This window comes from Peromyscus leucopus, chromosome 3 (assembly GCF_004664715.2).
Source record: "Peromyscus leucopus breed LL Stock chromosome 3, UCI_PerLeu_2.1, whole genome shotgun sequence".
In the NCBI taxonomy this organism is placed as follows: domain Eukaryota; kingdom Metazoa; phylum Chordata; class Mammalia; order Rodentia; family Cricetidae; genus Peromyscus; species Peromyscus leucopus.
The window spans coordinates 73,256,663-73,270,524 of NC_051065.1; the positions used below are offsets into that span (position 1 = coordinate 73,256,663).

A 13,862-nucleotide genomic window follows, 5' to 3' on the forward strand; every position below is an offset into this window, starting at 1 on the left:
GTCCCAGGGCACCGCCACCAATGCCCCAGCCAGGAAAAGGTGCACTTGCTCTTCTCCAGCGTCCACGGGCCACGTGCGGGAGGAGGGGCCGCCTTCTGATTGGTTCCCGGAGCTTGGCCTGGAGGGCGGGGCCACCCGTCTGTCCATCACCACATGCTGGGCGGGGCAAGGGCGGGCAAGCCTGGCTGCCGGGCAGAGTCAGGCCGGCGGGACCCAATCTGTGCGCTGCGCCTGAGGTGGGCCGCAGCTCCTCCAGTGCGGGCCGCGCGGCGACGGTTGCTGGGGCGCGCGCCGCCCGTTCCTCTTCCCCGTTGCGAGCGGCTGGCGCGCAGGGAGGCGGCCCCCAGTCCAGCCGGGCGCCTCCCACTCTCCGAGCCGCCGGGGAGCCGGAGGATGGCGGCGGTGGCGGCGGCCGCCCGGGAGGAGGCGGTGCGGAGGCCGCGGAGCGCGGCAGCGAACGGTAGCGGCCCGTCGCGGCGGCCCGGCAGCGACCGCGTCCGCACGGCCACCTGAGCGCCAGCCGCGAGCTGCGTCCAGCCCGCCTCGCTCGCTTGCTCGCTCGCTCGCTCGCTCGCGGCCCGGGGCGGCGCGGACATGGGCGCCAAGCAGAGCGGCCCCGCCGCCAACGGCCGCACCCGCGCCTACTCGGGCTCGGACCTGCCCTCCGGCAGCGGCGGCGGTGGCGGGGCGGACGGCGCTCGGGCGGCCCGGTTCGCGGCCCCGGTGCCCGGCGCGCAGCAGCCCAGCGCCTCGGCCGGTGCAGCGACGGCGGCGGCGGCTGCTGCGGCGGCGGCGGCCTCGGTCCCGACAGCGCCCCGCAGCCGCTCGCTCGGAGGGGCGGTGGGTAGCGCGGCGGGCGGCCGAGCGGCGCAGTCGGCCTTCAGCATCCCTGGTGGCGGCGGCGGCAGCGGCGGCGGCAGTGGCCCGTACGGCTCGCAGGACTCGGTGCACAGCAGCCCGGAGGACGGCGGCGGAGCTAGGGATCGGGACCGGCCAGCGGGCGGGGGCCCTGGCGGGCCGCGCCTGGTGATCGGTTCGCTCCCGGCCCACCTTTCCCCGCACTTGTTTGGAGGTACGGCCCCCTGCCCCGGCAGCAACCCCTCCGCCCCCCTGCCACGAGGTGAATGGAACAAGAATTGTTTTAAAACAAACTGACGAGACAGCCTCGTGGTTGTAGTTTTTAGTACCAGGAAGTTAGGGGTGATCGGTGGTTGAGTATAGTTCTGCTCGGGAGCTGAAGGGCGAGCGATTTTAAAGGCCCAAAGCCAGAAGGGACTCACGTGGATGTTTGAGTGTTTGAAAAAAAGGAAGTTATCTCTCCTTTGGATCGACTCCTAACAAAGCTGCAGTCCTTGAGCGTCTGTAAATGGCTCTACATACTTACCGGGTACATGTTATTTGGGTGTATGTGTTAACGGGAAGTGTTCTTTATCCCCCCCCAGGAAACTGCTACTTTATATGTGGCTGATGTCAGTACTGTTTGGTTTGAAGCTGAGTGTGGAAATGTTGAAAAGCAGTTATTTAAGGAGATAATCTTTACAGTGATCACAACTCGGCCCACAGAGGCAGTAATTGGTCAGGGTCTTCCGAAAAGCCGTGCTGACTAGAGTTAAGGAAAAATTTAGAGGTCAGGTCCGTTGTTTGAAACAGGAGAAAGGGTGCACTTTGATTGTGAAAATGTGAACTCAGACCGCATATTCCCACGTTATATGTCTGGCATTATACATTCATATTTGTGCACAGACTGATGTAAAATTCGTCCCTTCTGTTTTAAAGACCCTATTCATGTGTTTATAAATGTAGAAATTCGGTTAAGTGGAGTGTTCACTGATCTGTGTTCTAAAGCAGTTCTACTCCAGTGTTAGTTCAAAAATGTCATGTGTAGTTTCCACCATCTTAATGATATTTTGCACGTTTGGTATGAAAGCACTTAGTTTCAGCTACCTTCATTGTTTTTTTAAAGTATTTTTTGTTTGCAAGGTTCTGGGACTCTAACCTAAGTAAGTTACTGAGCTTGTTAGGCAAGCTCTTTACTACTGAGCTGAACACCTAGCCGGCCACTTAAATAGCTTGCTTGCTTTATAGTAAGTTTTGCAACGCCAATAATTATAGCAGTGTTTCCTAGAATTGAGGCACCTTTAAGTCTTGTTTTTGGAGAAAAGAACTGATCATGTCCATACTGTGATTTGAGACATTGTAGTTTCTTGAAAATTGGAGAGTAATGCTACATTTTAATAATATGTATCTTTTTAAAATGAAGTTGTCATTAAGCAGTTACGTTATGATCGTCAAAAGTATAAACAAGAAAAGGGAATAGGAAAAGTCTTTATCCTCACTACCACTTTGATTCAGTTTTTCTCTGGGCTGGTGATTTCTCTTTGACAAGAGTCAGTATGTATGTCTTTATTTTGTTAAAGTAACTATTCAGAGCAGGGCCGATAGCTGGCCTACCTGCTATTAATTCCTAATAAATTGGCAAGACCTATTTGCCAAGAGTTGGAATGCAAGCTTTTTGTTTGTTTGTCTGTTTGTTTGTTTTTGGTTTTTTTTCGAGACAGGCTTTCTCTGTATAGTTTTGGTGCCTGTCCTGGATCTCACTCTGTAGACCAGACTGGGCTTGAACTCACAGAGATTCACCTGGCTCTGCCTCCTCAGTGCTGGGATTAAAGGCGTGCACAACCACCGCCGGGCAGTTTGTTTATTTTTTTAAACTTAATTCTTAGATTTGTGTATGTAGTTCTTTAGTAGTCCTGTGGAGTAGGAAGACAGGTTTGGTAGCAAGACAGTGACATTGAGGAACCTAGGGCAACTTTTCTCATCCAGATCTGGTGAGCCTGAGTGCTAGGCAGTCGTAAGTCTTCAGTTGTGTGGAATGGCTTTAACTTTTTTCTCCAGTTCATTCTGAACCATTAGAATATGAATCATTCTTGGGACATTTGAGAAAAAGAGTCACTCATTTTTCCGTGTTCCTGATTCTTGTGAGAAACTTCAGTTGATAAAGACCTAAAGAAGACCAGAAATGGCCTGTTCTTATGTGAAAACGCATGAAAAATGCAGTGACCTTAAAATCCTTGTTGAGAGAAAAATAGTGAAGTCCATCCGTCCTTAGTAGCTTTCCTAGTGAGACTCGTACCTGTATGTCCGTGAATGGGGTCATGAGAAAAACTTATAGAAGCACGTTTCTAATTAAACTGAGATGGAGGGTGTAGCATGAATCTTAAAGGGTCTTAATAAAAACAAACCTGGAGCCATGTGTTGGGGTGAATGCTGGAAGATCAGAGAAGCAGAACAAGCCACAGCTTCCTCACCTTGCCAGTTCCTCAACTGATTCTGTTTGCTCATACTGGAGGCCTCTGTGTCCTTATCCAAATGGATCTTAGCTGAACTACTGCTCAAAACCTAAAAGCTTAACCAGCTAGTTCCTGGTCTCCATGCCTTATACACCTTTCTGCCATCACTTCCTGGGATTAAAGGCTTTTGTTACCACGCCTGGCTGTTTCCAGTGTGGCCTTGAACTCACAGAGATCCAGATGGCTAGGCTTCTGCCTCCAGAAGGCTAGGATTAAAGGTGTGTGTGCCACCATTTTCTGGCCTCTGTATCTAGTGGCTGTTCTGTTCTCTGACCCCAGATAAGTTTATTAGGGTGCACAATATTTTGGGGGACACAGTATCACCACAGGAGGGAGCAAGATGTGGAGTCTTAAATAATTAGACTTGATTCTTTAAATTGACTTCATTTTTATTATGTCTTATGCCACTGTGTTTATTCAGTTACAGTTAAAGATTGGGCCTTTGCAGTGTTTGTTGAGTTTTGAATTGTTAGGGCATACATAATGGACTCCATCTGGAAATGGAGAAAAAGAGCATTTCTAAATTAATGGGAAGTACTTATTGTAACTATATATAAAACATTGATGTTTGTATTGTTTCCTAAGCAGAAAATATAGTTCTAAAAATACTCAATAACATTCCTTTGTAGACTCTCAATGTTATGTATTGAAAGAGAAAACCTAAACTATTAGTCTTTAAATTGCTTTACTCTTAGGAGTGTGGCAAGTATATTGGTAAGCTGCTCTATCGCAATGAGTTACCAAATTGAATGAGGTTTTCTGCGATGACTTTTGAGTATTGCTTTCTTTGGGATGTATATTTTGGCTGCACAGTTCAGTTTTTCAAGACAGCGTTTCTCTGTTTAGATCTGGCTGTCCTGGAACTTACTGTGTAGACCAAGCTGGGCTGCATACATTCTTAATTCTCTCTAGAGAATTAAATAACTAGAAGTGAGGTGTATAACCAGATATTTCGGCTTGTAGGCATCAAGTTCTCCTGGAGATCAGGATATGGTTAGACTCTATGAAGATCTTAGAGGAAGTAGGGCTTACTTGTTTTTCTTTACTCTTTGTGGTGAGTCGACTACTGTGTGTGTGTGTGTGTGTGTGTGTGTGTGTGTGTGTGTGTGTGTGTAGTGAACAGAAGTCATCTTTTGATTGCTGGTAATATTCTGGTACCATTTGCTTTAAAACTGCTCTTTAAGGGCATCATCTAATATTTGAAAGCCTGGGTATCTTAAGGAGAATTTGTTTGACTTTATTTTATGCCTGTATTTTTCCCATTAAGTCGCTGATGTTCATAAAAACTGTCAATAGGAATGGGAAACTAGGCTTCACTGATGCAGCTGTCAAAGCAGGTGAATTAGACTCTTTAAATACCCAAATGAGTGAAGATTCATCTGGAGAAATCCTATGGACTTCAGTCATGGATCTGTGTGTCTCGCAGTGGGATTGTGAAGCGAATTCACTTAAGGCATTGAACCACAGTTCTGTGCTGCTTTGGCTTCTTAATTGTCTTGAGCTTGTTTGGGTGTGGCTTGCCTGTGATTATTTCAGCAGCCTGTAATTCAGGTGTCTCCTGTTACAGTGAAAAAGCCTGGGCCATCATTTAAAATTGAGTGTTAAATAAGATTTGTATTTCTAGGGAGATTTATTTAAATTAATTTTCAGCACAGATGTGAGGTTTTATGGAGTTATTCTCAGTGATTACTTACAATAGGTGTCAATGTTTGAATTTGGGAAACTAGTTAATCTGCTCTCCATTCTTGGATTTTCTTTTATACAGTTGATAGTTTTCTTAGGGAGGGGCGGAAGAGATGCTGCTGTGTAGGGGAAGCCATGCTTCTAACTGCCATTCCTGCCATCCTGCCAAGGGACTTGGATGGTTAATGTTTCTCACTGGTAGCATCATCTATCTTTAAAGATCACAGGCGATGCCTTGTGTGGCTTACTGAAGTGTGGCCTGTCCTGGACGGTCCTGCTTTGGGAACTGTTGGGAAGTAACCTCGAGGTTGGAGGAGGAATGGGCTGAGTCGCACAGGCCGGCCCTTGGAGAGCTGCATGACTTGGCTGGTGGAAGAGTTCTGTCTGTTGTGGGCTCGCACCAGCAAGCCTGCCGACTCCCTTCTGCTTGGTTGCTTTGCCTATTGACCAGTAAGTAGGTTCTTATTGCTGGCTGTTCACCTGCCTCTTACTCATCTGATGCGTAATTATATGGAGAATTGACTTAATGTTCTACCTACCAGATTCACTGTCTATACATATAATTCATGATATTGGCAAATGGGCAAAGAGAAAAGTGCAAGAACTGTTGTATGTAATATAGTACTTTCTAAGATTACTTTATATAAATATTCCTAAACATTTTTAAGTGCCAGTTTAAATTTTTTTTAAGATTTATGTATGTATGTATGTATGTATGTATGTATGTATGTATGTATACAGCATACAGCATATGTGACTGCAGACCCCAAGAGGGCACCAGATCTCATTAGAGATGGTTGTCAGCCACCATGTGGTTGCTGGGAATTGAACTCAGGACCTCTGGAAGAGCAGTCAGTGCTGTTAACCTCTGAGCCATCTCTCCAGCCCCAGTTTAAATTTTTGTAGGTTCTGAACTGTTTGACATTAACGTGTTTAGAAATTGGAGAAACCATGGTACTTTGTGTGAACAAAAGGTTCAGAAAAAACTTGTGTGTTGTAGGAGTATTCGGGGTTTTTTTGTTTGTTTGTCTTTGTCCCCCCCCCCCCCCCAGATGAGGTATCTGTGTAATTTTGGTGCCTGCTCTGGCTCTTGTTCTGTAGCCCAGGCTGGCCTCCAACTCACAGAGATCCACCTGGCTCTGCCTCCCGAGTGCTGGGGTTAAAGGCGTGCGCCACTGCTGCCTGGCTGGAGTATTTGTTTTCTATGCTGCTCACTAGCAGCATATTACCAATATAGCTGTTTGATGCAGTACACATTCGTCAACTTCTGTGGTTCAAGAGTGGGGGCACTGCGACCAATGCTTGCTCTCACCTGAGGAGGATCTGCATCCAAACTCCCTCAGGTGGACTGGCATAATTCATCTCCTTTTGGTGGTTAGGCTCACAGCACTTTATTCCCCTCCCCGCCTCCTAATTCTTAGTGTGGAGTCATTGCACTGAATAAATGGATTTTGTTGTGTGACATTCCCCGCCCCCCCCCCTTTTTTTGTTTGTTTTTTGTGATAGGATTTCTCTGTGTAGCCTTGGCTATCCTGGAACTTGCTTTATAGATCAGGCTGGCCTCAAACTCAGAAAGATCCACCTGCCTCTGCCGCCCAAGTGCTTGTGACATTTTCATACATTTATATTGTGTATTTTGGTCATATCCACTCCACCATTAACCCCTTTTGTTCCCATCTCCTTCCTCTTCCCAACTAGTTCTTTTAATTTCATTCTCTTTTTAAACCTAGGTTTCAAAAACAAAGTATTTGTGTTTGAGTGTGGCTTATTTCACTTAATACTCTCCATTTCTGTCCATCTTTCTGCAAATGTCATTTTAAAAGATTGTATTTTATGGGAGTGTTTTGATGGCACGTGTGTGTATGTAGATAGATGCACCATGCCTGTGCCTGCTGCACAAGGCATTGAAGAGGATGACAGAGCCCCTGAAACTCAGTTGTGAGCCAGATGTTGTGAGCTACCGTGTGGATGTTGGTAACGGAGCCCCCTCTGCAAGAGGGACAAGTGCTCTTAACCACTGAGCCATCTTTCCAGCTCCCTAATTTCATTCTTTATGGTGAATAGAACTCCACTGTTAGTGAATATACCCTATTTTATTCATTTATTGAAGGAGACCGAGGCCAGTTCTATGTCTTAGTAATTTGAACAGTATCACTATGAACATGAATGTTCAGATATCTCTGTAATGTATAACTTAGATTTTTCGGGTATATTCCCAAGAGTAGTGATGCTGGCTCATATGGTAGTTCTATTTTTAGTTTTCTGAAGAGCTATCCTACAGATTTCCATAGTGGCTTGTTAGCTTACCGTGCCTGCAGAGACCACATTCATTTCATCTTAGGTTCAGCTTATTGCCCTTACCACTTTTCATTGGTTAGGTGCATATAGGCCTGATCCACACTCGATGAGAGGGAAAGGTTTGAACACCAGAAAGTGGGAATCAAAAGTGACCACCCTAAAATCTGTTTTCCACATTGAGATAGGATTAGGTTGATCAGGTTAGCATAGAACTTCTAATTTAAACAAACCTGTGTTTTTATTTACTTTCTAAAAGTTGTGGTGATTTATGCGGCAAGTGCAATAGTGGCCTTGACTTTCAGTCCCTTTAAGAGGCTGTGCATGTAGTCAAGGGTACAAACATGAGGCTGCCCTTACATAGTTCTTCCTGGAAGCTGAGAAGACTGTCTGGTGACCGTTGTGATACCATGTAACAAGTTCCATAATAGTACATTAAGCAAAATGCTTAGTTAAATATGTGTTGTGGGCGCATGGGGTATGGGGAGAATACTTAAAAGGAAATAACATATGAACTGTTTTTGAAGGATATAGACTTTTTGGTAGGGAAGGCACTATATACTTTGTAAAAGCCTGCAGAAGCTTGAAGTTTGGTAGAGTGTGTCTGGATTGTGGAGTTGGAGGAATGAATAGTGAGCATAGTAAGCTGAAAGAGTAGAGCATTGGGCTGGTTGTTGAAGTCTGCAAGGAGAGAGGTTGTTGGGTAGAGGCTTGTCTATGGCTTCTCTTTCAAATAGGGCTTTAGAAATGTCCTGGTGACATTCCAGCCAAAGTTAAGAAGAGCAAGCCCTGAGACTGGGACAGAACACAATCAAGACCAGGAACAGAAGCTAGTGTGGCTGTCTGTCCCGTGGTCCTGGTAACCCAGGTAGTTGGAGTCCAGAAGGCTGTAGAAGATGAGAACACATGTGGGTTGGGTGAGCACGAGGGTGGAATACTTGGTGACGTTGTCCGAGATTCTTGGCTTTGCTCTCAAGAGTGGTGCAGAGGTTTAGAATGAATGGTTTTGAGCAGAGAACTGAGGGAACCTGGTGGGGTTTAAAAGACTGTGGCCTCTCTGTGGGCATAGACAACAATCCAAGTTAAAGACGACTGTAGGCTAGGTGTAGCATCATAGGTAGTAAGAGGTGGCATGCTTCTGATATTTTTAAAAGTAGAGCTAAGGTGATGTAGAGATGAGAAAGAGTTTAACAGTTGAGTACTTAAGTTTGTAGCTTGTGCTATTATACAGCACATATTATTAACATCCTGCCAAACCAAATTTTACATTGCTCCTGTTCTTGGAAATTTATTAGAGACATGGTAATATTAGAACCCAAGATCTGCATTTATTTGGTCAAGGTGTATATAAATACAGAATAGTAAACACATCTTGTATGTTTTTCAAAACTATAAAGCTACGAAATATATACTCACTCTGTAGCCCAGGCTGGCCTCAAACTCACAGAGATCTGTCTGCCTCTACCTCCCAAGTGCTGGGATTAAAGATGTGCACCACCAGCACCTGGCTGAAGCTAAGTATAATAATAATTGAAGTTCCAACTGTAATCAATCCTTACTGTAACTTGAATAAGCCTGATTATGATTAGCCTGAACAGTTCATTAATTTATCCTATTTGCATACATGTAAATGGAGTGGGGGCATAAATACAATATATGTGTATATATAATGTATGTACACATATTGCCTTATTACATGTGATTTATGTCTGTTCTTGGTTTGAACAATACATTTTGTTTTTATTGATTTTCGTTTCACTCTCTATTGTTTATTGCTTTCTTTCTCATTTTAGAGTTAAATGTGTGTTTGTAGCTGCTTTATTTTTCATGTGTTTTCTAATGCTCAGGACATAATCAGGCTTTACTTACCTCTCAGTACATCTAATCCTCCCCATAGCGTTGGAATGCTCCCTTGTTTCTTCCTCACACGCTCATTGTTTAAAAAAATCTTGAGGAATAATTTTGTTAGTGACATAGTTTGGTTCTTTGCATCTAGGAGCTATTGAAAGTGTGGCTTTAACATTTGCAGGTGGCAGATTTATCATTGTTTTGCTACCTTTTTTTTTTTTTTTTTTTTTTTTTTTTGAAATAGGGTTTCTCTGTGTAGTTTTGGAGTTTTTCCTGGAACTCATGCTGTAGCCCAGGCTGGCCTCAAACTCACAGATCTGCCCGCCTCCCGAGTGCTGGGATTAAAGGTGTGGGCCACCACTGCCTGGCTTGTTTTGCTATCTTTTTGTTCACAGAAGTAACATTATAAAGTGTTACCTGGAAGTAGGTTGCATTGTGGTCAGAAACTCTTAAGAACCTGTAAACGATAGAAACATAGCTCAAGATAGCAAGAACTAGAAGAAAGTCAATCTGTTCAGGGTTGGTCACAGTCCACCTTCTTATCTAACCTCTTGTGCCACAACTCTGTGTGTGTGTGTGTGTGTGTGTGTGTGTGTGTGTGTGTGTGTGTGTGTGTGTGTGAGGGCAGGGGTGGGGTGGCATGTGCCTGCAGTGTGTGGAGGCCAGAGTTGTTGTTGGGTGACGCTGTCACTGCTTTTCTACCATATCGTGTAGGGATCTGCCTGCAGAGCAGGGTGGGTGGGTACCATGTGTGGATGTGAGTATGCATGCATGTGCAAGCCAGAGGCTGACACTGGGTGTCTTTCTCTGTGAACATGGAGCTTTGTGTCTGTACTGTAGTAACTGGTCAGCACCCCGGAATCTGCCTGTCTCCCTTGTAAGCACTGCAGTGACAGAAGCACATCTGACTGGTCTGTGTGCTGGAGATCTGAACTCACGCCATCTTCCCAACTTATTTTTAGAGACTGTTTCTTACTGGACCTGGAGCTCACCAGTTGGCCAAACTGGATGCCCAAACTCCAGGGATGCTGGGGATCCAGACTCAAGTCTTCCATGTTTGTGCAACAGCCATTGTATTAACTAACCTATCTCTCTAGTCTCTACTAGTTATATGTTCTTAATTTCTTCAAACTATTGAATTAGGCTTCATAGTAAACTCACTGTGCCAGGCTTGTGGTAAAAACTTTGTAAATATTGATTCTTAAAATGTACATGAAGGTCACATTATTATATTTTTAAACAAGATTATTGGTCACCAAAACTATTGTCATTTAAATCTATGAAAATGTATTGCTCTAGAAAAAAGCAGTATGTCGCTGATGTAAATATATGTTCTCTTGACTTTGAACAATGAAAGTAGATTCTATTGTAGATACTTTCTACAAATGAGACAGACATAGAGTTGCCTGAGAAGGAAAGGGAAGTACACTGTGCTTACAGCTTGGTTTGTTGTATGACCATTTGACTTTGTGACAGACTATTTTTAGGCTATCTGGATGTGTGTTTGAGATGGTCACAGTGACTGGTAAGGAGGTAAGGAGCCATTCTTTGAAGTGTGATTCTGTAGGACAGAGCCTGAAGAGTTGGCTCGCGCTGCGCACATGCTCCCCCATCGAGTACATCTGCCCAGCTGTGTGAGGTAGTGCACCTCAGGCAGCTGGCGCAGCCTGGCATTCAGTAAAGCAGCTCAGTTGTGTGCCGGCACTCTGCTGTCAGCAGCCTAGATCTGGGAAGTCTTGATTTGCAGTTCTTGCAATTATCTTAGGACAAAATGATATACTCTGGCAGGATATGATGGTGCACGCCTTTGATCCAGCACTCAAGAGACAGAGGCAGGTGGCTCTCTGAGTTCGAGGCCAGCCTGGTCTATATAGTAAGTTCCAGGACAGCTAGGGCTACACAGTGAGACCCAGTCTCAAAAAGGGGAATTCCCCACCCCTGTGGTTATCCTGAAGGCTAGTTCTTTAACTGCTCTCTGCACACTCATTTCTGTCTCAGTGCACAGCAGTTTCCAGAGGCTTCTGTCTAGTTTCTTAAAACACACTCAGAAACTTAAATCAAGATGTGATGGGCCCCTTTCTTTTAAAAATGCTGAGGCAATGCCATGGTTTTATTATAATAATTTGTGTATTAGGAAAGTGATTTCCTAAGATTGGTCTCTTGACTTGGAAATAGGAATGGCAGATTCTTTTGTTCACTTGTTTGGGGGCAAGACTCGGGAGAGAACTGTTTGCAGTAGCAGCATTTTAGATATTATTGATTATGTAGTTCAGCTGTTCAGCTCATAAAACCTAACAACTTTGTCTCAGGAATCAGTGCCTTTTCTTTTTCCACACAACTTCCTATTTCTCCCTTGTGTTTTAAAAGGTTTATTTAGTTTTGTTTTTAAGTTTGTTTAATTCTGTTTGTTTGAGACAGGGTTTCTCTGTGTAGCTTTGGAGCCTTTCACTCTGTAACCCAGGCTGGCCTCGAACTCAGAGATCTGCCTGTCTCTGAGTGCTGGGACTTAAGGTGTGCACCACCGCCACCCTGCTAATTCTGTAAGCCTTATCTCAGCTTAAACAAGTTAGCCACTGAATTTCATCTTTAAAAATTTCTGTATTTTTATTTTTAGCTTTCTTTTTACTTTTGTTTGTGTTTCCAAACGATCATGTAGTTCAGGGTAGCCTTGAACTGATTAGCTGTGTAGTCCAGGCTGGCTGGACTCCTGATCTTCCTGTCTCCACCATCTCTGCAGGGTTACAAGCATGGCTCCCAAACCCAGCTCTCCACATTGCATCTTATTAAGTCTGTCTGGGTCCTCTGACTCTGCCTGGTATGTTGGTCACACCATATGAGACCTTTACTCATCACTACCCAGGAGATTGTCCCTTTCCTGTTTCATCTCCAGGTTCCTTGGTCGCCTGTCATCGTCTTTCTTGATAGTCTCCATTGTTTGGGGTGGAGCACAATTTCCTATGTCCTCCTGAGAAAAAATATGTGTGAAGTAAAACTTTGAGGCCTCTCAGTCTATAAAATATATATATTTGTTTTTTCGAGACAGGGTTTCTCTGTGTAGCTTTGTGCCTTTACTGGAGCTCACTTGGTAGCCCAGGCTGGCCTCAAACTTACAGAACTCCGCCTGGCTCTGCCTCCGGAGTGCTGGGATTAAAGGCGTGTGCCACCACCGCCCGGCTACATTGTGTTTTTTCATATGCATATATATATGATGCAGGTGTGTATGCCTTCTCCCTTCATGATTATTCAGTTTCTGGGTGCTTTTTCTCTTTTGTTTACCTTTTTTAGTCTTTTTGGGGGTGTTTTCCTCAAATGTTTGGTTTTGACTGGTCATGTAAACACTTATAGGGTACTTGAGAGCTAATTGGAAGCTTTCTACACATGCATTCACCTTTCTGAGCCTTAAGGAATGGTAAATTGTTTTCTCTTGGGTTTAGTCATGTTTTCTGGAAATGACTTTTCTTACATATAAGAAGCATCCGGCCGGGCGGTGGTGGTGCACGCCTTTAATCCCAGCACTCCGGAGGCAGAGCCAGGTGGAGTTCTGTGAGTTCAAGGCCAGCCTGGGCTACCAAGTGAGTTCCAGGAAAGGCGCAAAGCTACACAGAGAAACCCTGTCTCGAAAAAAAACAAAACAAAACAAAAAAAAAAGAAGCATCCAAACTGGCCTCAAACTTGTAATTAATACTCTTTCCCGAGCATCCTGAGTGCTGGAATTATAAGTATGTACCGCCATGCCTGGCTTTGAAGACCTTTTTTTAAAAAATATTACATTACATTATTTATTTATTTATCTAGTATCAGCTTGATACAGTATAAATTCTTCTCCTAATAGTGAAATGTTTGATTGAGGCTTGCTCAGTAATTGAGTAAACCCAAAACTTATTATAAGCCACAGTCATCCTAGGGTCCCCCCTGCTATGTAGCCTCCCTGGTTCTGTGGGTTGCAGTCTGATTGTTCTTTGCTTTATATCTAGAATACACTTATGAGTGAGTACATACCATGTTTGTTCTTCTGGGTTTGGGTTACCTCACTCAGGATGATATTTTCTAGTTCCATCCATTTGCCTGAAAATTTCATGCTGTCATTGTTTTTCTCTGCTGAGTGGTACTCCATTGTGTATATGTAATATGTTTTCTTAATCCATTCTTCCGTTGATGGGCATCTAGGTTGTTTCCAGGTCTGGCTATTACAAATAGTGCTGCTATGAACATAGTTGAGCATGGGGCAAGATTGCTCAGCACTAGAAAGCAGTTGGCGTCCCTTCCCCATGGGATCTGACTGGCTCCAGCAGAGCTCATGCTGTGTGTTCATGCACCAGAGAGCTCTTCTAGGTCTTGTAGCCACACTGCTTATTTCGACTTCATTATGTCAAAGCTCCATCAACTCCCTGGAGCTTGAGGTTGACTCAGCTCACCATCCTCCAATCATAAGGAGTCCTTTCTAGCTCCCATTCTGAATGTCTTTTCAGCATAGTCAAGTGTGAGCCAGTCACTTGGGACACTAAAAAAATTTTGGAAATTTGCCAGAATTTTGAGAGGCAAACAAACAAAACCCCCCAGACTCATTCTTTGTTACACAACAGTTACCAAGAAATACAATTTTCTAGTTGAACAGAATGCACATTTTAACTTTCAGTAGATATTAACCCTCCCCAAAGGCATACTAATTTATCTGCTCTGCTAGTA

General features: G+C 44.4%; 1 protein-coding gene across 2 annotated transcripts in view; it reads left to right on the forward strand.

Moving 5' to 3' along the window:
- The first annotated feature begins 454 nt into the window (after positions 1–454).
- Znrf2 (zinc and ring finger 2) overlaps positions 455–13,862 on the forward strand; it is a 76,131-nt gene continuing 62,723 nt past the window's right edge. The window contains exon 1 of one of the 2 annotated variants that reach the window (XM_028864120.2): positions 455–1,072. In XM_028864120.2, coding sequence (XP_028719953.1) covers positions 595–1,072 — 478 coding nt within the window. In that variant the 5' untranslated portion in view covers positions 455–594. The remainder of the gene's footprint in view (positions 1,073–13,862) is intronic. The other variant, XM_028864121.2, reaches the window with a different exon arrangement.